Source organism: Osmia bicornis, chromosome 4 (assembly GCF_907164935.1).
Source record: "Osmia bicornis bicornis chromosome 4, iOsmBic2.1, whole genome shotgun sequence".
Taxonomy (NCBI): domain Eukaryota; kingdom Metazoa; phylum Arthropoda; class Insecta; order Hymenoptera; family Megachilidae; genus Osmia; species Osmia bicornis.
Window position 1 is genome coordinate 10,357,607 of NC_060219.1, and position 22,912 is coordinate 10,380,518.

The 22,912-nt window shown below is 42.8% G+C and overlaps 1 protein-coding gene across 1 annotated transcript in view; it reads left to right on the forward strand.

Annotated features, from left to right (window-relative positions):
- Positions 1-22,912, forward strand: part of LOC114875806 (RNA polymerase II elongation factor Ell) — a 71,704-nt gene that overhangs the window by 43,121 nt on the left and 5,671 nt on the right. Inside the window, exons 3-9 of the mRNA XM_029186521.2 lie at positions 19,046-19,170; positions 19,372-19,488; positions 20,959-21,192; positions 21,301-21,371; positions 21,441-21,650; positions 21,710-22,643; positions 22,731-22,908. Of these exons, the coding sequence (XP_029042354.1) occupies positions 19,046-19,170; positions 19,372-19,488; positions 20,959-21,192; positions 21,301-21,371; positions 21,441-21,650; positions 21,710-22,643; positions 22,731-22,908 (1,869 nt within the window). The remainder of the gene's footprint in view (positions 1-19,045; positions 19,171-19,371; positions 19,489-20,958; positions 21,193-21,300; positions 21,372-21,440; positions 21,651-21,709; positions 22,644-22,730; positions 22,909-22,912) is intronic.

Sequence of the window (22,912 nt, forward strand, 5' to 3'; positions counted from 1 at the left end):
GTATACGGGAGAGGAGACATTATAATGTAACGTGCGTGCAAATCATTCGGTTGAATATTTATTCGCCACTTTCCTAGATTTTCCGCGACGATTTACAACGATTTTACGCGGCGTCGCGCACATTATGATCGGACATAACGCGTTTTATCCATTTATGCATTTACTATCCACAATTATACTTGCATTTATAATAATCAGTAAAAAAAATTGGGGAAGAGGAATTTTAAATGACAAGGAACTCAAATTGAACAACGATCAATCATCTTGCAATTTATTTTATTTTATTTTCCATTTAATCAGGCGTACATATAAATGAAGAAATAAAATACTTTTGAACGGTAGTGTATGCGTTTGCTGCGCCCGTTAGCAGCTACGTCGAAGATTGTTGCGAGTGTTGGCGCGGCTGGTACGCGTGCACCGTTGCACACCGCTCTGGCTGCACGAAGAATCAGCCGGTGGAGTGGGGGAGTATCACGTGACACGGTCTCATGGGTATATAAAGAGGAGCGACAGCTGTTGGAATCAGCCACTCGCGAACTGGCTCCGAAGTGCGCGCTGCCGAGCGTGCCTTCCAACACCGACAGAGGACGCTGCTGTACGGTTAATCGTTGCAAGACGGCGAACACGTAGAGAGAGAAAACCATTGAGGAAACGATTCTTAGGGGAAAGTCCCTCTCTGTTACGCACACAGATATATACGCTTTGCCAATACCGTCGAGAGAGTTGAAAGGAAAAAAAAAAACAGATTCCGAAGGGAGAACTTCTCGAATACGTGAATGGATAGTAAAAATGAGATGGGTAAAAAAGAAAAGAGGCTCGCGTACGAATTGTTTACGGTAGGTCATTGAGAATTTCGATGACCGGTAGAGAAATTACGTAGACCGATCCAGCGGGTCACGATGGAAAAATGGGTGACGAGTAGGCATGCGCGGTACGTTGCCCCCGTTCGCAAGAACGAAAGAGTTAAGGCATATGTGTCGCAGATGCGCATGCTCCCAACACCCGCGTATAGATCATTGAAACGTAATTCAAGATAACGAACGGTGAATATATGTCTACGCCAGGGCCGTCCACGAATTTCTCCTCGTGGCAGCGGTTTTGTAGTTCGTGCGAACGGAAGAATTTTATAAAGAAAGAGAGAGGAGTAAAATGAGAACCGAGAAAGTGGTCTCGTGTGACTATTATAAACCGTATATAGACGCATACTTTTCAAGTGGAAAAATTTGCCCGATCAGGATCTGACTTTATGCGCATACGTTTGTCGCGTCTCGTCTCGTCGTGTCTCGACGATCAACACAAAGACAGCGAGGCGTGTGTTCGCATGTCATGCTGCATCGGTTCCAAGGCCCTGCGAGCACTGGCTCTCGAGGATTTCAACTTCTTTTTGTCCGGCATTCAAGGTGAAGCCGTGCAAGAAAAATTCTTCGCGTCCTCCAAAAGAGACGCTAACACCGGACGGAAAATATACTGACCCATTGACTCATACGGGGATTTCCGGCATTGGTGCCGCATGGGTGCTGCGTGGTAGTAATATCGACATCTTGCTCCGAGTATCCTTAAAAGTCTCGTCCCGTCGTTTCTTCATTTAATCCGCCTTGTCTCTCTTTGCGAGGCTCCGTTTCGAAATATCTGAAAAGCGTTTGTAAGATTTTCGCTTCCTGAAAGCAGATGCGCTTCGAAACGGTTAATCGCGACCTAGACATCATCGCGACTGTCGGGGCGGCTAAATTTATAACGGACGCATTGTATCCGCGTTTCTACGGAGCTCGAATACTCGGGTACGAACTGAGGCGGAGGAAGGTGGAAAAACGAAGAAACGATCGGACGATTTCGCGACCGCCCTGGCTACGAGACTGCTAATAAAAGACGTTGCGCAATCGTGGACGTTGATGTTGCGCCGCGGATAATAATAAGAACCGTACTGGCAAAGTGGCGTGAAGGGGAAAAGGGGTAAAGAAGGCGAAAGAGGAATCTATCTGTCTCTCTCGCTCGATATCTTCGATGAATCGGTGTGTGCACACGCGAGAATGCGCAAACGTAATAATTTGCAACGCATGAGTTATCGCGAGTCGCAGAAACGGCCGCGCACCGGTGCACCGGTGCACCGGTGCGCTGTATAACGAAATCGAAGAGAAACTCTCGGCTATGTATCTCCTACATACCTGTCTTGTTTATCAGAGGTTCATATTCTTTATTTTTCAAGAACGAGTTAGTAGGTCGAGAAAACTCGTCTTTTTCGTATTTCGTCATCCGTCACTTTTCTATAGAAGAGAAAAAGAAAAATAAGGAACGAAAAAATAGAAAACGTTTGTTCCCTCCTTATTTCTATTCGCCTATGGCTTTCGCTCGGTAATGACGTTTCGTTAGCCGCGTTCACTTTCGACGACGTAGAAACACGTCCGCGTTACCAGGATCAAAGTCCGTAATCGAAACGTGGTCACGCTAATTAAAACGTGAAACTTGCATTCGCGATGCTCGCTGGCGAGGCAGCAGCTCTTCTGGAGTATCGTTTTCCAGGAGGGAAAACATGCACCTACGAGAATACTAATGTCTCGTCCATTTTACCTCCACGCAAGAGGAACTCTCGATATACATATTCGCGGTCTGCCTTTTGCTGCATTTTCTCGTCGCGTACGTGTCTCTCGGCTGGATTTTAGCAAACAGAAAGGAAAGGTCGCTCTCGGTGATAGACAGATGAGACGACGTAGTTAGATTCAGCCAGGGCACTTCCCGACAGTCGTTAGTCGTGATAGATGGTAACAAGTATATGCTTTAGGCACGAGTTCTCGTCTGGCAAGAGCCGGCGAGTACCTCTACTCGCCACGAGAAATCCGATCGTAATTACTTCCGGCTCGCCGAAGCCTTCTAGGGAACGCTGAGAAAACGGAAATTCACTTTCTTTACCTTGGCATCGTGATCAGCTATCGATCCGATCGCGGTCCGCTCACCTTCCGCTTCACCCTTCATCGAATATTATTCCATTATTTTCTTTTCATTTTTAATTAAACCGCGGATCGTTTTACCAAGTGGTTGTTCAGGATCGGCATACGCCGATCGTAACAGACAGCTGCATCGGCTATTGTCTTTTCTGTATTCTCTCAACCGTGTAAATAATTATTATCGAGGATCGGTGATTAATCGGTTTATCGCGTGTTCGTTCGTGGTAAGCGAAGATCGATGTAACCATCGAGCGTGTTTGAAAGCGTTTTGCATTTATCCGACCGGTTGATCGATGTACATACAATGGATTCTGGGAACTCAATTCAAACCTGCTACGTTTGGCGGGAAAACATTGCGGGATTTTAAACGCCATCTGTTATAAAAAATCCCGCGACCTCAGATTTTTTCCAACCGTTCCTACACGCGTATTTAACGAGCGCAAAGTCCATTTTTTCGGTTTATTTAGAGCGTTGAAAACAAAATTACTTACCGTCGCTCGTTCGAGAACTCGGCGATACGAATGTCGTTGCGAGCAATCAATTATATAGTTCGTGACGCAAACGTTCCGGGTAAAACCGACGAGATAAACGTGTCCGCGGCTTGTACAACGTACCAGAAGTTTCTTGTTCAATTATTCGACCGAAACGCGTTCTCTTCGAATAAAAATTTCACGCATTGCAATAAACGCGTTTTTAACCGTTTCCAGTATAATTTCGCTTCGTTTCTTTGACCGACAATGCTTGCGTTCGTTTCGAAATGAAGATAACATCGTTCATTCCATATGGCGGAACTGTATCACTCTTTGCCTGGCGGTGTGGCTTTTGTAATTGTTTCGCAACGGTAAACGATAGAGGAGGGCGCTTTGGTTCTTATTAAATAACTTTAATGTCGTTCCGTGTTAAGCGACTGAAAATGCTCTTTTGTAACCAAATGGAACACGCTCCGGCTACGTAAAACTTGCGTCCTGTCCTTTTCCCTGCCCATTCTCTCTCTTCTTCTCCATCCTCCTTCCCCCTTCTTCCTCGTCAACATTACGCTCGGCTTGGCAAACAGCGACAGCCACGACACACGAAGGACGTACCTACATACGTTCAATTTACACAAGTACGTATACATATATGCACGTACTTGAAAAGCCATTGAACGTGCGTTGCTTCTGTCTTTGTCAATTTTTCTTGGCTCCGCTGATAGAGTGGAAGGAAAGAACGATAACGACACGAAACGATCGTTTTCATCGAACACTTCGGTATCGTACGTATCATTTGGCTGTGTTTAGCTTGTTTTCTATTTTTACTTGACTTTTGGCATGTGACGACTCGACAGGGAAACCAATTGAATCTAATTCCGAGGCTTGATTACGGACTCTCGAACAATATAATAGAAATTAGTGGAAAGTAGACAAGCTACGTGCGATTAGAGTTACTTTCAATAGATCATTATAGAAGTGAAATTGCCGTTTCGAGCGTAAAAAGAAAAAATTTCCGGCTTGAATTTGTATTGTTTCGTTTCAGATGATGTTTCTTTCATTTGCTCCATTTTTCACGAGCGAATCGATAACCTTGGATTCTAAATTCGGGGTTTCTCTTAATATCTTGTTTTTGTCATTTTTCATCCTCGTCCCACATGGAACGTGACAGCGAGGATTTAAATTTAATTTTAGACCCCCGTTTATTTCCTAGGTTCGAAACCATTTCATTAAATATAATTTATTTGAAAAACAAACAGCCGATTAAAGTTCCCTCTTACATTCCCAAAATTTTCCACGATAGCAGGAAACGATCACGTTTCCCTCGAATGTCCTAATGTATTTCGCAGAAATGACATCTTCAGACGTGACAGTCGCGATAAAGAAGTATAATAAAAAATGGTTCTGGTTAACTTCCTCGCAACTCCTTCCTCTATAAATATACACTGTTCTCGAAGAAGCGAGCTTCCGCCGAGCAGAAACTTACGTAAAGTATAAGAGTGAGAGAAAAAAGAAAAAATTGTTTCACGAGAAATCTGAACTACTCGACGCTGATTAGAAGGAAAATTCGAGCGAGATTCCATTGGTCATTATCAGCAGGCAAGAACGGTACAGACTTGGAAAGACAAAGACGAGTTGTTAGGGACACAAGTTCGCTGTCGTTGTTCGTGAAAACAAGTATGTTTGACTAAGCTTCGATAAGGAGCCACCTTGTTCGTATGGTTTCGTGTAGCCGTCACATAACACTCCACTATCTTATTCACGCATACTTGACGGGATCGGGGCGCAGCTTGGCAATTCAATACGTAAAGTACCTTCTGCGCACGAATGGCGAACACGAAAACGGTAGCACGTAACCAAACAGATCGATAACACTGAGATAGGAATAATTCGATGCTGCGGAATACGTATGCTCTTATACAAATAAGCCTTGTCCCGTGTACGATCGCGTGGACAATCAAGTATCGTCCGAAAAATCATTTATCAGGCGATAATGAGTGCCATTGTAAACGCTAGGAATCGAACCATACGATTTCGCCGGCTCCGTTTGATTCATTCGTACCCGGCGTGCTTCTCGTGTGCTTTTCTTCACAATCCTTGGAACGAATACAATGCAAACGTTCCGAAGGAATTTCTTTGTTTTTCGTGGCATATATTTGACGGTTCTTCATTGTCATCTTAAAATGACGTCAAAGCGATTATGATCATCGGGAGGTTGCTCGACGCGTCCGTCTGGATTCGTCGAATGGAAGATTTCGGGTCATGGAGCATCGACCTACTCGATGTTCCCATATGTTGATAAATTCATGGGTGCATCGTGACGGAACAATATCGTGGGCATTATGGACGGGGAACGGAGGATGATAGAATTTATTTGTTCCTAGTAAAATAAAAGAACCTCTTATCTCACCCTAGTGTAAGAATATCAAAGAAAGAACATAGAGTTCCTGGTTTGAATAACAGAAACGAACAGAGAAGAGTATGAGCACTGAGCTCAGAAATGAATGATAATCGTACGTTTTCGTGTTATCGATCAATATTAAACTATCTAAAGTGTGATCGAAGATTTCAGAATTTATTTCATCATATCGAGCAAGAAAAAAAAGGTGCGATATTTATTTCGAGCAGTGTTCAAGTACGATAAGTATAATATCGTCGGTCGAAATATTCTCTTTGTTGATAAATAAGAACGATATTTTAATTGGCGCTTATCAGAGAAACATTTAGCACCGTGTCTATCGCGAATGTTTTGCGAACGTTCGATAAGGGATCGAGTTTATACATATATAATATGGTTATTCGAGCGAAGTTACGAAGCTTTTTGCCGCTCAAAGGGAGGATTTCTTTTTGAGATCCATTGGGAAGAAGGAGACTCGATGGCTTACGTCACGATCATGTGGCTGGCGACGAAATATAAAAGGCGCTCACCGGGGCCGACACGAATTGAATTGCAAACAGCTCCGGCAGACTGACGCGTTGAATCCTTTTAACCCCTCGTCGGGTCATCGATAATCTTTTTTTTTTTTCTTTCTTTCTTATTATTTCCCATGTCGCTGCTCCCTCAGCCTCTTGTCGCCCTGGAACTTGTTCGTTAATTCACTGCAATTTACGCTATCGTTAAAAACACTTCGATTTTTCCTTCTAAACATACAAAACACATTACTGCGACATCGTCGGAAATTATTCCATATTTTGAATTTTGATCTTTTCAACGATGCTTTGGTTCGATTCAGAGAAACACGATGGAATTATACATATCGCTCGATCATCGAATCCAATCGATATTGAATTAGCAACGTGATTTTATTATTACCTTTACCGAGAATTAATCAACGACCGTTACTCAATAACTATTAGCATGCATTATTCATTATCCACCAATTGTTAGTCATTAACGTTGCATCATTATTGGTACACACGCGTCACCAACGATATCATTAATTCCAGGGTACATAAAAGCAGAAAAATGACAATTACCTGTACCGGGAGAGAAACTTGGCTTCGAATAAGCGAGATATTGGATATTATTTTTCTTTTAATTCTACAGAAGCAACTGATTGTATTAGATAATTGTATCAATTTCGAGAGATAAAAGGTCTGACATGATTTCATAACACATAAAAGTATCGCAAAAATAGCATTAACATCGTATCAATTAAAAGCTTTCAGTTTGATGAACACACGACTATGTAGAATCTTTAATAATATTAATACAAAATGGTTGTCAATTGCAGTAAACGATTTCTTTGTAACGCAAATATAACAATATTACAAGACTTAACAATTATTCGGTAAATATATTATCTGAAAATCATCAATTTCGTACACTATATAATAATTAATATATTTACTTTATAAAATTAGTGCGACGATATCGTAAGAGGTAAAAACAATTTCATAAACATATTATTAGGGTCTGCAAGTTAATAGGTTAAATAAAGTTGACTTGTAACATACCTTTTCATTCTCTTTGGAAATTATCTTAAACATGCGCATATATTTAGCGTAACAGTCGCTTAAATACCGGCATAAAGGGGTTAAACAATCCACATACGATCGCGTTTAAAAGAAACGAAACGACTGAATAATCGTCGATTCATAAAAGGCAACCAGCAATTACCGGCTGTTTGCCGTATTCATTATTTCGTTCAAATTTCACGCGATATTTAGTGTGTGCGTCGCCTGTTATCTAGCTCCGACGCACGCACACCATCCAATTATTAACATAAAATGAAACTTCTGCTCGGTCGGTTGATTATCCTCATACTTTTCGCGGTTATACATTGTAATTATTTTCTGTTTAAGTAGACCGACCAGGGTTATCACGTAACACCGATATAAAACGGCAAGAAAATACGGGAAAGTGTGTCGCGAAAAGTCGACATGATTACGCTCGGTTCATCAACTGATCGTTATTTTTTATTATAATACTAAATCGATCAGTATTGAATTCATTTGACATTTGGAGCCCATGAAGGCACGAGGTTAGGGAAAAACTCGTCCGATTTTCACTTTTCGGACGTGGACAAGGCCGAGTCATAAAATAGCGGGACTCGCGGCCAGGCCAGTACCCCTCGGTTCTAGGGGGTGCAAGTCAGAACGAATTTTAGTTAATTACAGCGAAAACACGAAGCCGAACAGTTCCAGCGAGCCGTGCCACCCTTGAAATATAATCATACTAGTAGGACTTGGAATTTATTCGGAATCCTGACTTCTCCCTCCTCCTAGTCCTGCTACAAAAATAATTTTGGAAAGATTTTATTACCATTAATGGGCATGGAAATCGAATGCAATTTCTGCAGTGCCGTGACGCGAGCACGCGGAACCCCGACCTCGAAACGGCGCCAAATTTGGCCGACTCGCAATTGGAATCGGCAACCTACTGACACACTAATCGGCGCATCGACGAAGCGTCATGAAATCGCGCTCCCTCGAGGCCGAATTAGGCGACCGGTACAAAATGACTTGTTCTCAAGCTGAAACAGTGCACGATGACGCAACGCCGATACTTCTCCATCGGATTAATTACGGTCCGTGTCGCAACCCTTGAATAGGCATTAAGATCAACCGGCTCTGACTCGTACGCGAAGAACTTGCTCAGACACCGACGTTCGCTTCTGCCTTATTTGTAACGAGACCACCAGAAGAATTTGAATGTTAAATTCCGAACGACGTTTCTTTATCTACCGCGAAAGATTATAATCTTGATTTTATTCTCCTTGGATTTAAATTTCGAAGAATCGAATCGCTTAGAAAGTGAAACTCGGTGCTCGCGTTTCGCTTGCAAACTTTTCGTCTTCTTTGAATTCTAACAGGAAAATTTGGAAGAAAATGGTAACAGCTGAGTGGAAATTGGTCGTTCGACGGTGGGCGGAAAAGGTCGCGAACGAGGATTTTAGAGGCCATTCAGCGTATCGTTCGTCCACGATGAGTCAGAAAACGCATTATTTATAGAGTACGCTCCTCTCTTGAACTCGCGACGAGGTGAATCACACGTGCCACGCGAACCGACGAGAGAAGAGAGGAAATTTCACGTACGGCCACGCTTTTCGCTCGCTTTTCTGCCCGCTACTTTTGCCCCCGCCTTCTCTTTTCGTACGAATTCCTTCGTCGTTACGTATCCGTTACGTGGCCAAGAATTTTGCTTTTCAAAACGCGTGAACTGACTAAAAGTGGACCGCATTTGCATATCTTCATCGCGGGGAGATGTATTCTGTTTTGAGGATCACGATTCCTCGAGGTAATTTTAAAACATTCCCGCGAAAGACGAGGGCGTTTAAAGACGCGCAACGATTAAAATCATTCGGTCATCGTTCGCAGATAACCTCTGTTTTAATTACTAACGAATTTTCTTTTTTAATTTTATGCAATACCGAGAGTTCAGCTTATTATCTCAAGGTTCATCCTCTTGATTTCTCGAAATTCGATACATTCTCGATTCCATAATTAAATTTGCACCAAGCGCACGATATATTTGCCGCGCGTAATAAATCGTGTCGTTAAGCTAATTTTTTCCCGCATATTCTTATCTATTCGTTGAACTGCAATTCAAGAACGTATATATTTTAATAAATTAACCAGTTAAAGTATAAATGTCTTTCTCTAAGACAAAAGTGTCTTTCCCTAAGATCATATGCCGGGACGATTCGTGTCACTCGTGAAACAATTTATTTCATTCTCATTTGCTTACGCTTCTCGATCACGTACGACCTTGCCGATGTATAAAAGATTTTCGATCGCGCGTACGTAAAAAGTGAGCGAAAATCTGCGGTTTATTTAAATGAAGAAAAAAGAAGAAAAAAAAGAAAAGGTAGGAATATTTTGAGAGAGAAGCAACAATATTTGCCGAACACTTTATCCGCGTATTCAGCACCGATGCAAATGAAGCAACCTTATCGTGGCCGTGCAAGCAAACGTGTTTATTGACGTGAACGCGTGCAACCTTATACGTGTAACCTTGTTAACCTTCCACGATACAAATATTTTCAAAGGTATTTGCGAACAATAATCCGATACGCACGGGTTATTAAAACGGTGGCGTGCCGCATGCTAACTCGGGTCCGCCTAATGCAACCTTTCTCCCTCGAATCCGATGAATTTCTCGCATTCCGCGTACCGCGAGTTTCGGGACGAGAAATTTCACGTGTACGACCACGTTTCATCGCGATTCGACGTCCGTCAAACAATGGAACTTTGTTTCCGCGAAGGAATTCGAAGCATTAATTAGCTGGTAATGCAGGGAACTCGAGTGCCTGTAATTAGAATACTCGAAATTAAAATTCTCAAATTCGACGGGCTGTAATTAGAATTCAGAAATTCGAATGCTTGAAATTTGAATTTTTTCAAACTCAAAAAATTGTAATTAGAATTTAAGAGAATTTTAGATACTTGAATCATATTTGATACTGAGAAAAATATATTTTTATGCACTTGAAGAGCATAACACAGTTCGCGATAGAAAGGTCATCGTAAGTACATGGGGTATTAATGACCCGGTTATCATGGTTCAAAGAATTGTTTGTATCGACCTGTCGATACATGTTTCAATACAGTGTCGTGTCTTATGCTGTGTAAACAAGCAATTTAATGGTCATTAAGATCAATCGTCTGCCGATTAAGTCTACGAGGGTCAATTTAACGAACGCTTACCACTGTTCCTTTCTAATTTCACGACAGCTTTGTTTCTTCGTAAACACGCGATCGATCAGCTTGATAAATTTCTCTTATCGCCCTGTTATATACTCTTTATTATTTGCATAAGTTGATGCGCAAGGAAAAGTGCATCGAAGTAGCAAACGAAACGAGTCGATTACTCGAGGATCAATTAACATTCAGACGTATATCGAGCACACGGTTGTGCACCGTGGATCACGTGTCGAAGTGCGTGCTCCTCGAACGTGTCCCTGTCCACGATGATGCCGCGTCTAAATTGTGCCGCGTACCCGAATCGGCTTCATTCCGCATGCGAACAGCGATCCTTCGTCAATTATGGACGCTCGAGTCTCGCGCGATCATTCAAACCTAGCTGTCATTCGAACTATTCGATGTTTAACGCGAATTCCCACGGAATTCGAGTACTCGCGATTAGAATCCTCCAACTCGAAAGCTTGTAATTTGGATTCTACAATTCGAGAGCTGGCAATTTGCGGTTACAATTAATAAATTGTACGCCTCATTTTTCTAGGTCGTAGATATAAAAGGTCTGAAAGATCGTAGACATATTTGAAGAGATTAAACCGAACGAGTTTCATAATAACTCGCGTTTCCGCGAACAGACACGTTCAAGATTCACAAGAAGATACGTGGTACATATTTAATATTCCGGATAAAAGTTTACTTTCCAGTTACCTTGATCCCGGCTTTATATAATCTGCTGCTTCATTCAACAGAGAATCTTTATATTCGAGGGAAAAGTAAATAAAATAAAACAAAATGATCCTCCTTGGGCGTACGATTAGAGTCCATTAAACATACAAGGTGTATAAATAGAATAAGTATAGAAATGTTATAGCATCGTGCAGTTCGTCTGTTACTAAACATTTCGACCTACTTTCATTGTTCCTAGAATGTCAAATTTTACTCAACCTTGAACTAGATTTCATAATAAAAATTCAATGAGTTCATTGTTGACTGCTTTTTCAGTTATATTACGCAAGCGCATAAAGTATGGTTCTGTCAGGAGAGATTGAAAGGAAAGAATGGATTATTGGAATCGTTGTTTTCCTGCGTAATCATATTGTCATCCCCTTTTCAAGCTCGTCCGCTCGTTCAATTCCCTCTCGACGATTGTATTTTCGTTTTCGTACGTCGACGCAGCCACTTTCTAAGCCAATTTCACGCATTACTTGCCACACCACTGTCTATTAGGCAATTCTGTCGTCGATACTAGGTCTAGGTCCTTTCCAACCAAGGAATACTAATTCGTTTCTTCGGCAATGCCCATTTGAAAAATGACACCGTCTATCGATTGGAATTTCGACGATGGTGTAATGAGTTGAATGAAAAAGAAAAAGAAAGAGAGAGAGAGAGAAAAAAAATAGAAGCGGTAAAAGGTAAGGAAGAAATCCATAACGAGGTGCAAGATGGCGGGATACTTTCTAAGCTATTACGGTTTGAGCGATCGAAAAACGCAAGTCGAACCGAGCTGGAATCGAACGGATCCTTTTAACGATCGCGCATTCCAGCTCGTCGTTAACTTTTAACGTTAAAATTTCGCAATGGTTCGCGGCCGCGAGCTGTCTAGAGCCGCGGTTACGCAACGGTAGCCCAGATCCAGGTGCGAGCAATTAGAAATCTCTTCTCTGTTCCGCTGTTCATCGCTGTTATCGGTTTATTAACAATTTCGACGTTGTTCCTGTGATTTCGTAAAACGCTGTCTCGATGAGTAACACCTCGAGATTGCGACACGCAACCGATTGATCGACATTGCAAGAACGATAATCGATACGCGACGAGGAATTTCCCTCGTTGAAAATCGAGCAAGATTAGCTAATTTTCTTATCAACCTTTTACTACGATACTTTTCATTTCAAAGTTCAGTCGATTCCGATTGAAATCAGTGTTCTTTTTCCTTCGAGCTTCTCCGTTGCATAATTTCTGCGCAGAGACGAGGCGGCGCGGCGGTTGTTTTAAAATCGCGTAACTCGTTTCGATTAATAGGAGCTCGCGATCGCGAGGTTACGCAACCGGAGCACGTACCTCGCTAGATTGCATCATACCGCGTATTCATTTTTCGAAAAATCCTCCTCGTTAACATCCCATCGATCCCGTGACGCGAGCCATAGAAACAAGCTTTTACGACTAACGCGATTTCCCTAACGATCGGATCATCCGTGGCAACTTGTCGTCCCGCGATCAACTTGTACCGGCAAGCTTGCCTGGCATTCGTGTAAACCGTATCGAAAGGGCTTCGTAAGTCGACGATGGCGCCAACAACCGAATCGTTCTATCTCAGGGAAGATTTTTCGTGAAAATTGCATCGATTCGATTAAACGAAACAATTCGATCGAGAAAAGAGGACTCGTTTCGATTTCGTCGCGATGCGGCAGTGAGTCGGGTGTATCGACTCGTGTGCATGCTAATCGAGAAACCGAAAGAAAAGAAAGGAAAGAGAAGAAACGAAGGTAATGCGATTCGACCGCGAGTTATACGTGATATTTATAAATTAGACGAGAAAGCAGACGCGCGTTACCAGGACTTCCTTAAATCCTAGCCTCCGCAACGAATTTTATATGTCGCGGTGTCGCAACGCTCGCTTTCACTTAATGCGATTTAATTCGTGAACGTTCAAACAGCCGCCAGACGGACCTTCTCTCCGACGTCGCGTCGCCTCGCACAATTGTGTATCATTTTTCACGCGTTACCATAATCGACCGATTACGCGTACCTGAGCGATAATGTCACGATGGACCATTACGCGACGTGTCAGAGAAAGACAGCGACGAAAATAATCTGTTTTATAGTCGATTCGTCTTTCGAAACTACCCTCTTCGAAGTCAGGTTAATGGGTGAAATTGTCGCGACGATGCGTTTTACTTTCACTTGGCGCGATTTATTTTCCATGCAAGGGTGCGTTTCCACGTAACGACCTACCGTATGGGCATATCAATTGTTTGTCAAATAATATCAGATTTTCTGCCTTTCGAAATCTACAATTTCGTATCAGCACATCAGTCTGTGTCCACCGTAATTAAAAAAGAAACGAGAAATCATACATATTTGCGAGATTTATGCCTGTAATAAAACGGTAATTCACGGTGAAACGTCGCGGCAGTGAAAAGGACTGTTAATTAACAAGCTGACGAGCGTTTCGCGGGGAATTTCGCGCGGGTAACCGTAGAAAGGAGGCGCGAAAATACGCGGCGATGAAGTCACCGGCGTCCGATGAAGTCAAAAGCGCACGCGTGCGAGCAAAAGACCGACGGGTGCACCAATACGGGGCCGACCTTGTGCCAAATGCCACTTCATCCTCAGCCAGGGACACACGGGTTCGTCGATTATGTTTATCGTCGTTTTTTTTATCCTTGTTTGTTCCTCCGTCGCGACGACCGACAGCATCGTGTATTTTCACGAATCGCCAAGAAATTTGCTATTAAATTTGGCCATCATTCAAATTTCACATATTTTGTTAATTTCTTATAGGGTGTGGGTGAGACTGAAATTCTACCTAGTTACGCCGGTACTAATTCGATTCGTTCGACGATAATTCTTTTATCGCGAGGAATCTAGCGATCGGCGGAGAAGTATAGGTGTTTGATAGATTGCATCGACGAGAAACCGAGTCGGATGCCCCATGGGTTGCACGTGACGTAATTGAATAACGAAAGACCGATGAAATATGAAGCCCATGGCGAGCTGTAAGTTTTGCTCGGGTACTTTTATCTCACGCGAGACCGGATAGGTGCTCGCCTAGCGGGTTACCCGCTCGACCCGCTAATCGCTCGGGTCCTCTGCGATTTCTCGACGCCTGATAAATTCGACCGTGTCACCGTGCACGATCGAATGGAGCGGAAAATATCATTTCGTGAGACACGAGAAATGGGTAGAGATAAAAATTTATTATTTAACTTTGTTTGTTAATTCTTTACCGAATCGAATATTATTTCTCCTCATCTGTTTTTCCATTTCGATCGGTCATTTTCTTCTCGCCCGTCGTCGAGCAGTAGTGAAAGCTTCTTTTCACCGACCGGTCGATCAAAAAATACACGCGCGTCTATCGCGATCACCCGTTCAACCTGTTTCCAAATTGCGTTATTCGGGTCAGACGTGGACTGAACGTTCAAGGAAACCTTATTCTTTCGTTTTCTTTCTTTCCCTCTTCGACTACGTTCTAGCCTAGAGACAATGCGCTGATTAAATTCGCCTTCGCGATGTGTATTTACGTGATTTTCGAAAATCGGCAATTCCGGAATGCTCCGAGAAATGTTATGCGACCCACGAACGCGTGTTCGCCGCTCAGCTGTTGCGGCCTTAAGCACCCAAAATACATACGAAGCTGTCTGGCAACCGCGAATAGACGAGCGAAAGCTGAGCTGATAATCGAAATCGAATCGTCCCATTCTAAAAGAGTACAACTCGTTTGATGTATCGATCGTCGTAAGATTTATGAATAATAATTATCTAAGGGAATTAGCATTAAAATCTAATCATTTGTTCAGTCCTGTTCCTCGTTTGAACGCACGTGGACAGGGCGTGCGACTTTGGCAAATATTTCACACTATATGCAGATCGCAGTCTTATTTGCGTTGCATTGCTGTATTTTGTTGCAAATGTATACGAGAATACATTTAAGCCTGATTGTGATACAGCAAGGTTGTAGCCTGCATAAGTGTGCATGGTAAATTAGCACGGCAATTGCAGCAGAATATTTTTTCCTGCAAGTGTACTCACCTAAAGAAACAAAATTAATTTTAAATTAACATTTTATACCGTTGTTGTTGTGAGAAATGGAAAAATCTTGAATTTTTCGTCGTTTTCGTTGAGAGGGAGAGGGCGTATGATAACAAAGAAACAATAAAAAGTATTTTATCACACCGCGTTTCCCTTTCTACGGTTTATTCTTCGTTATTCGTTTCATAACAATGTTTTACGAGCGTAATTTTACGCGCTTTATCTTTGCGTTACGTTTTCACGGTGTTTCTTTTATGTACACTAGCTTCTCTGTACGTCTGGCATCTGACCTAGACCTCGATAAATGTAGCACAGATCATTTCAATTCTAAGTTACAAGGAAATCAACTCCGATTTCGGTCGAATTTTTTCTCTTATCAATCATTTCAAACCAATTACATTCTAGATTTTATAGAATGCTCAGCATTATTCAAATATCTCAGATATAAAATATTTGTGAATATCTAAAAAAAAACAAAAATTAATTGTATTTAATTTTCAAATGATTTGTTCAATGATCGGACTGATGATATTTTATTTATATACATACATTAGTAAAACGAGAAAAATATCCTGCGTATACAGAGACGATGGTCGTCCTTCGTGCAGTGAAATTTAAACGAACGGCTTTGCTCCCTTCACGAAACTTTCATATCGCATTCTCGTGCGCAATTCAACCTTTCGTTTAAGTGGCAAAGAAGAAAAGTGGGGATCCTCTGTGTCCTCGATACGTGAATGTCCGTGAGAGAAGTTCCCTTCCTCCTTGAGGATCACGATCGCTTGTCTCTTGTCATACCCCGTATAATTTCATTGCGTTTGCCGTCACGATAAGAATCGTACGCGGCACGGCAGGCATCGATAGAAAATAAATCATGTTCATGAAATAAACGAGTTATAATTAAAATTGAAAATTACGAATGATAAAAATGTACATGTACCCGGAGCTCGAAATACGGCTCCATTGATACAACGCTCGATAAACAACATTCGTTTATCGTTTCGTCATTAGTGACCGCGTTAGGACCGGTTTCGGCGGGGAGAGAAAAAAAAAGGAAAAGTGAAAAATAGAGCGTCGAAAAAAAGTTGTGAGAAAAGAGCAAGAAAATAATTATCCCGTGACGGAGTGTTACATTATCGAAAGCGGGTAATATCCTTCGAGCGATTGCGAGGTTCAACTCGCTGCACCGTCATGCGGATAAAGGGTTTCGCAAGCGTTGCCACCCGCTTTGCCGATTTATTACAATTTTCCAGTCAGATTTCAGTTAGTCGATTATATCGAATTCGCGATTCCATCGGAGTCACGTATTCTTGACTTTGATAATTTTAGAACTTATTCGAACGTAACGATAAACGAAATATGAAGTGACCAGCATTTCGTGCTCTAAGGGGTTAATAAATTCAGCTTCGGTAAGCTGTTTCGAAATAAAAAAAGAAAAGAAATATCGGTTCCAAAATGTCAGGAGGCGTTGCTGATCGACAGCTACTACACACGGGGAAAAAGAAAGGATTTCGTTGGTATCGAGGAAGAGAAAGGAAAGAGGGGACAGGTTGAGAAGGAGCCGGGGAGAGTAATGGCAGAGGTACGCGGTGGACGTTGCGAAATAAGCTGGTTGTGCTCGACTGACTTTCGATGAAATTCAATCGGGGAAAAAGCTGCATTGCTCTCGTTTAATACGGACAGAGAAGTTAATTCTCGAAAGCATAGAGAGCCATGTTTCTTGCTTTGCTCCCCCTCCATGAACACGTTTTATAAAAGATAAATGAATTCCGCTGGTGTGTCGAAACGATTGACAGTACGACTGGTATTACAATAATAATTGTAGAATTGTTGGGAAACGATAATAAGTTTGTATGTAAAGATTAACGTAATTAACGATAACCTTTCTTGTCTTCGAACAACATTTGGCGAGAATGAGGACAAACACGCGTATGGTTTATTCGTTTGAAATTCATGGAGAATGCCATAAACATATTTTTCAAATTCTACGAATAGAAAGAGACACTCTGCTGTCGTCAATCCAAATTTGCATATGCACACCGTGTTCTCGTCGCGATGCAAATATATTCTTAAGTCAGACTTTTGCTAACTGCACACTTGCCACTGTATCCCGAAGGAGACTTACGTTATCGTGAACGTCTGAAAGTTTCCACCGGGTTTCGTCGCGGACCATTTGCCATTTCCACGTTCGATACACACCGGATATGGTAATGCTCGTTGCATCCCTTCGAAACAAGATTTTATTGCAGCGACCTTCGGATACACGCTCGAAGTCGCTTTATAACTCGCTTTCGCGAGCCATAATTGCTTGTTTCTTTGCCTGAATGGGCATAAAGGAGAGGTTTATTTTAGCGTTAAAGAACGATGCAAATTATTTGCAAAGTACCAAGTCTAATCCACCTTCGTTTCCTGTCTATATCAAAACAGTTGATTCTTATTTTTCCTCGATACGGTGATTTGCACGAAGATTTGAATTTCTACGAGGCATCGTAATCTCATCCATCCGTGTCTGATTCTAGTCGCACGAAATTAAGATTCCGTCCACCCATAAAGAATTCCATTCATCGCATAGTGGCCGCAGTCTCGGGGCGAAGATTTCCCACGTGTCAACGAAGCCATCAACGCGTGCTCATCAAGTAACAATTACGTGTACACGCGATCGATCGAGCGTCGTGTCACTTGAAAACGATCCTTGGCCTTTGAAGCATTAAAATGCAGCCGCGGAAAGCAAATATCATTCGGTGACGTGCAATTCACCTGCAATTTATCGCACGCGTATCGTAAAGACTAACGTAAAATTCATGTCGCTGCAATCATTCGAATGACATTCTGTCTCGTTCGTTTATAGGATTTCGATAACGTCTCGATATGACCCATGCACGATCAACCTTATTATCTTGCGAAATTATTTGAGTAAAGATAGACTTAAAAATTCCGGATGGTCGGCGATGCACGGTATTTGAGCACCCAAGCCTCCCAACCTTTGTTTCATCGAAACGAAAAGTACTAAATACCAATGACGTACGATTTTAATTGATACATTCGAGTTAGCTATGCTCGATTACCTAGATTACACGGTAATCCAGCAAACTCCACGCTCGTGCCGTTGCAATTTCGCATCGTTTATCGGTACTAATTTCGCAGCCGACGAATAAACGCATCCGCACGCGTGCTCGACGCAAGGCTGAATTATCTAGCGCGCTGATAACCGGGAACACAGCGCACCTTTGTTATCCGACAAAATTATGGTCGTGCAAGACCGCGTCAAAGCCGGCCAAATGGTGTAACCGTGAAACTGTATCGTCCAGGCCAAAGGTAATTCGACGCGGTGCATCTAATCACCGTTCTTCCGTTTATTCCGTAAACGGGAACGTGTTACAATGAAAAATTTTAATTAGAAATCTAGATATTCATGGTATAAAGATATCGCAAAGTACCACTTATGGCATATCACTTCGAAGCTTAAGCTACGGATTAGTACGTATTGTCTATTATCTATTAAATCAAAGAACATAAAACTTATTGAATGCAAACTCGAGAAGACTTAAAGGCACTTAAAGACGGACGTATAAATAGATAAATGGACAGGTGAAGATATATATACCCGTCGTGGATAGGTATACGTATGGGGAGTAGGTATATAACAGGCTGTGTCACGTACGCGACAGGTACACCATAAGCTGTTTCGTAATTTAATGCGACCTTATTAGCAGGATGAAGGCACACGAATAACCGACGGTGTTCTGATTTCAGCAACTCTCCTTTCCATCCACGCAATCCAGTCATGGATCGGCAGGCTTCACGTTCAGCCTTTCCGGCAACCAGGACATCGAGGGTCCTCAGGGTGGTTTCGAGTGCATCCAACAAACCGGCCCCAAGTGAGTTATACCGTACATGTTTTATTCTATCTTTCTCTGCTATCTGTTCCTCCTTGCAGCTTATATCAAATTATTTCAAATGTAATTTTATCAAATTTTCACATTCTTTTCTCTAACATATTAACCGTTACAATAGAGACTATTGAAAACCCAAGACTTTCTATATAAAATAATCGTTATCACGGCCGTTTCTCTGCCCAGGAGTCTGGAGAGCCTTGGCGCATTGCCGTGTAAAATGCGGATACAGGCGAACGACGACGTGTACGAGACAACCAGGCATCGAATGGCCGTCGCCGAGGAGAATAACAAGAACAAATGGTAAGTCACCCTCTGGAAGATGCGGATATCGAACGAGGTTACCTCTGATCGATCGTCCATCAGACGAAGGTAGATTTTTCCACGACGCACTGGTTACAGGGGGAACAGCCTCGTTTTACGCTCGTTCGTTCTATTTCGAGCACCTTCCAAGTGTCATATTCATACGCATTCCGGATTGATAAACAAGTTGAGCGGCGTTTAGCTATTTATAGAAACGGTGTTTATCAAGATATCACGGTTCACGCGATCCTCCGATAATTGAACGTCCGGATTCCGTAATGTGCGTCGATTTGGCAGGGTAAAGAGTCCGGTATCTGAATTAATTAACCCTTTCGCAGACTGTGACGGTCGTTTTCTTGATTTGTCAATGTAAAAAAAGAAGAGAATGGCTCAGATTTTATAAGAGCTAAAAGGAAAGATTCCATCCTGGCAATAAAACCTCGGAGTTGAACGCGTTAAATCGTTTCAACCTTCAGCGAAACATCTGTCTTTTTAATTTCGATTCAACGATCTTCTAGTCGATCGATTCTTCTCCTCTTCGCGACAGACGAGAGTAAGAAGGCGAATACGACTGAAAGTCAACCAGTCCGGAGAATATTGCGTTCGGAGGTCGGCTAATTTGTTTAACAGCCTCATGGCCAAGGTTAAGAATGCCTCACAAGTGCTTGCTTCGTCACGAGCTCTTCTAACCCTTGATTCTCTCGCTTTTGCACCACGTAACAACGTATTATCGTGGTACGGTTCACGGGGACAGATTATGTAACGAAAACGAACGGATTTTCGCGTCGTTGAGAATAAAAGCCGATAAAGTGGCAAATTCCATTGGCATTCGACCGGGTGTAATGCACCGACTGCATCACCAAAGCCAACTCCTTCAATACCATAGATTTACACAACTCTTGACTATGAGATTAGAATTAGAACGACGCGGAAAAATTGTTCACTTTCATAATTTATTTATTTTTTTTTTTTTTTTTTTTTGTGATTCGTTATCTTGTATCGTTTAGAAACACGTCGAGTAATCCATCAGCATGATGGATGATGAATGATGTACAATTTTTTTTATACGCAGCTAATGTACCTGTACGTACCTCCGGTAGATTTCTCTGTCTCGTAATTATTGCGAGAAAGTATTTTTAAGAATCGTTTATCGTTGGAGTAATTTTCAACTGGAAGTGACGGAGTGAAATGAACGTGGGCGTTGAAGATCGTTATTTTTGCTCTTGTTTCATTCAAGCACCGTGTATAGGCTCGCATAGTTTCGCATATACCACTTTCCATTATGAATATTTAATATTACGAGAGAACTAGTTCATTCGCTTCGAAGGAAATTGTCAGTCTTTTTTAGCTTGCAATTATTAAATGTCGCGAATTCTAAGAGGGTCGATCGAAAGTAACGTTATGCCCTATTGAAGTGCAATTTTAAAGCTCTGGAATACTATAAAAGTTTGTCGTTTCTATTTTCACCAGCACCAGGGTTATCAAGGCAAACGGACCGGATATCGGACGCAAGGTGAAGGTGAAATCGAGCGGACGACCCATACCGTCTCCATCGAATTCGAGGCATCGGGAATCGACGAGCATTCCAACTTCCGGTAGTCAGTCTAGACTGTCTTCCTCTTACAAGCCAGCCGCTAGCAACCCACCACCGTCCCGAAATCAACCGGAGAAAAAGATCTCCGATATTATGCGCAGGCCATTGAAGTAGGTTCAGGAAAAAATGATCAATATATTTTCATAGTAAACGTACAGACGGTTTGAAAGATTCTCTTCGTTGGCAATTATTTAAATACATTTTTGATTTGTTAATAGGGAGAGACTCATACATCTCCTCGCTCTGAGGCCATACAAAAAGCCTGAATTGTATGATCGCATAAATAGAGGTAAGACGCGAACAATGGATAGTTGATATATCACCTATTTAAATCGTAATTCCTTTTTTTCTTTTTCAGAGGGCATCAAGGATCGAGAACGTAACGTGATGACGACGATTCTGAAACAGGTAGCCTTCATGAGGGACAACACGTATCATTTGCACAGGTACGTTTGGAACGACGTGCAGGAAGACTGGCCTTATTATACCGAACAGGAGAAAGCGATGCTGAAGAGGAGAAAACCTCAGAATCTTACTCCTCCTGGTTCCAGCGACGGTGGATCCAGCGGTACGTCTCCCATATCGCGTTCTTCGTAGAATCATTATTCAACGAATTCATTATCGCAGGTAGCGGACAATCACCAAATTCCACGCATCCAGGTTCCCCGCCCGCGATCACGGCGCCTCCACCTTCTCTGTTGAGCAACAAACGACCAGGCTACTATCAAGGCAACGACGGACTACCTACGAAGAGACCCCGGATATCCCATTACAAAAAACCGGAGACAAATTCCGGCTCGTCGAATGCAGGAGAGAACGGAAGGACGGCTGGTGGTGGTAGTACTAACAGTGTTAACAGTGCGGTTGCCGGTGGAGCCGGTGGTAACAGTGCTAGTGGCAGTGGTGGTGGGAGCGGTGTGGCTGATGGCTGGGACCAGAGGCAACATCAGCGTGATCGTCGTAACGAGTATCGAGCTGAAAGAACAGCGAACAGTGATGTGCTGCGGGGTGGCAACTACGGCACTGGTAAACCGTGCCTGACGCCTACCAGTGATAGTGAAGAAACCGGCCAGATAGGACATCGCGATGCCATCGTAGCGAGCACAGGGACGTCCGGGAGCACCGCCAGCAACAACGCGGCCAACAGCCATAATTCTCATAGTAGTGTAGCCCATAGTAGTTCACTGAGCGTCGGTCGTCACCACCATGCCGGTAAGTCGGCGACGTCCGGTGCCGATGGCAATGGGTCGACGTCTGTGGATTACGCGGCACGTTCGATGCCCAGTGTCGTGAGTGAAGGTGGTAGTGCAGGTAGTTACAGTGGTAGTTCGAACGGAATACTCGCCGAGAGGAGAGACAGGAGCGATCGAAACGACAGGGGTCGAGGTAGCGACAGGGATCGGGAGACTAGGAAAAGAAACAACGCGGCTAGCAGTAACAATTACACCGATCTTACAACACCCGACTATGCCGGCAACGAGGACAACACCGTCACTACGTCGACCTGCAGTCTCGATTTGGCGGAGAGTCCTAAATCATCGGAGTATCCGGACTACCTCACGTGAGTATGCTTATCTCTCGGAACTTTTCCTATTTATTTGCCAGCGAATCGAACGTATACTTACGCTCCCGCCTCGTCTGTTCGCAGGTACTACACGACAATAAGCAGCGCGGAACAGAGAAGACGTTACAAGGCGGAATTCAACGCCGACTACGAGGAGTATCGAAGGTTGCATGCTCAAGTAGCCAAGGTGTCTAAACGATTCGCACAGCTTCAGGAACGATTGAAACAGGAAGAGACTTCTGGTAACTGGGACGAATACGAGGTAT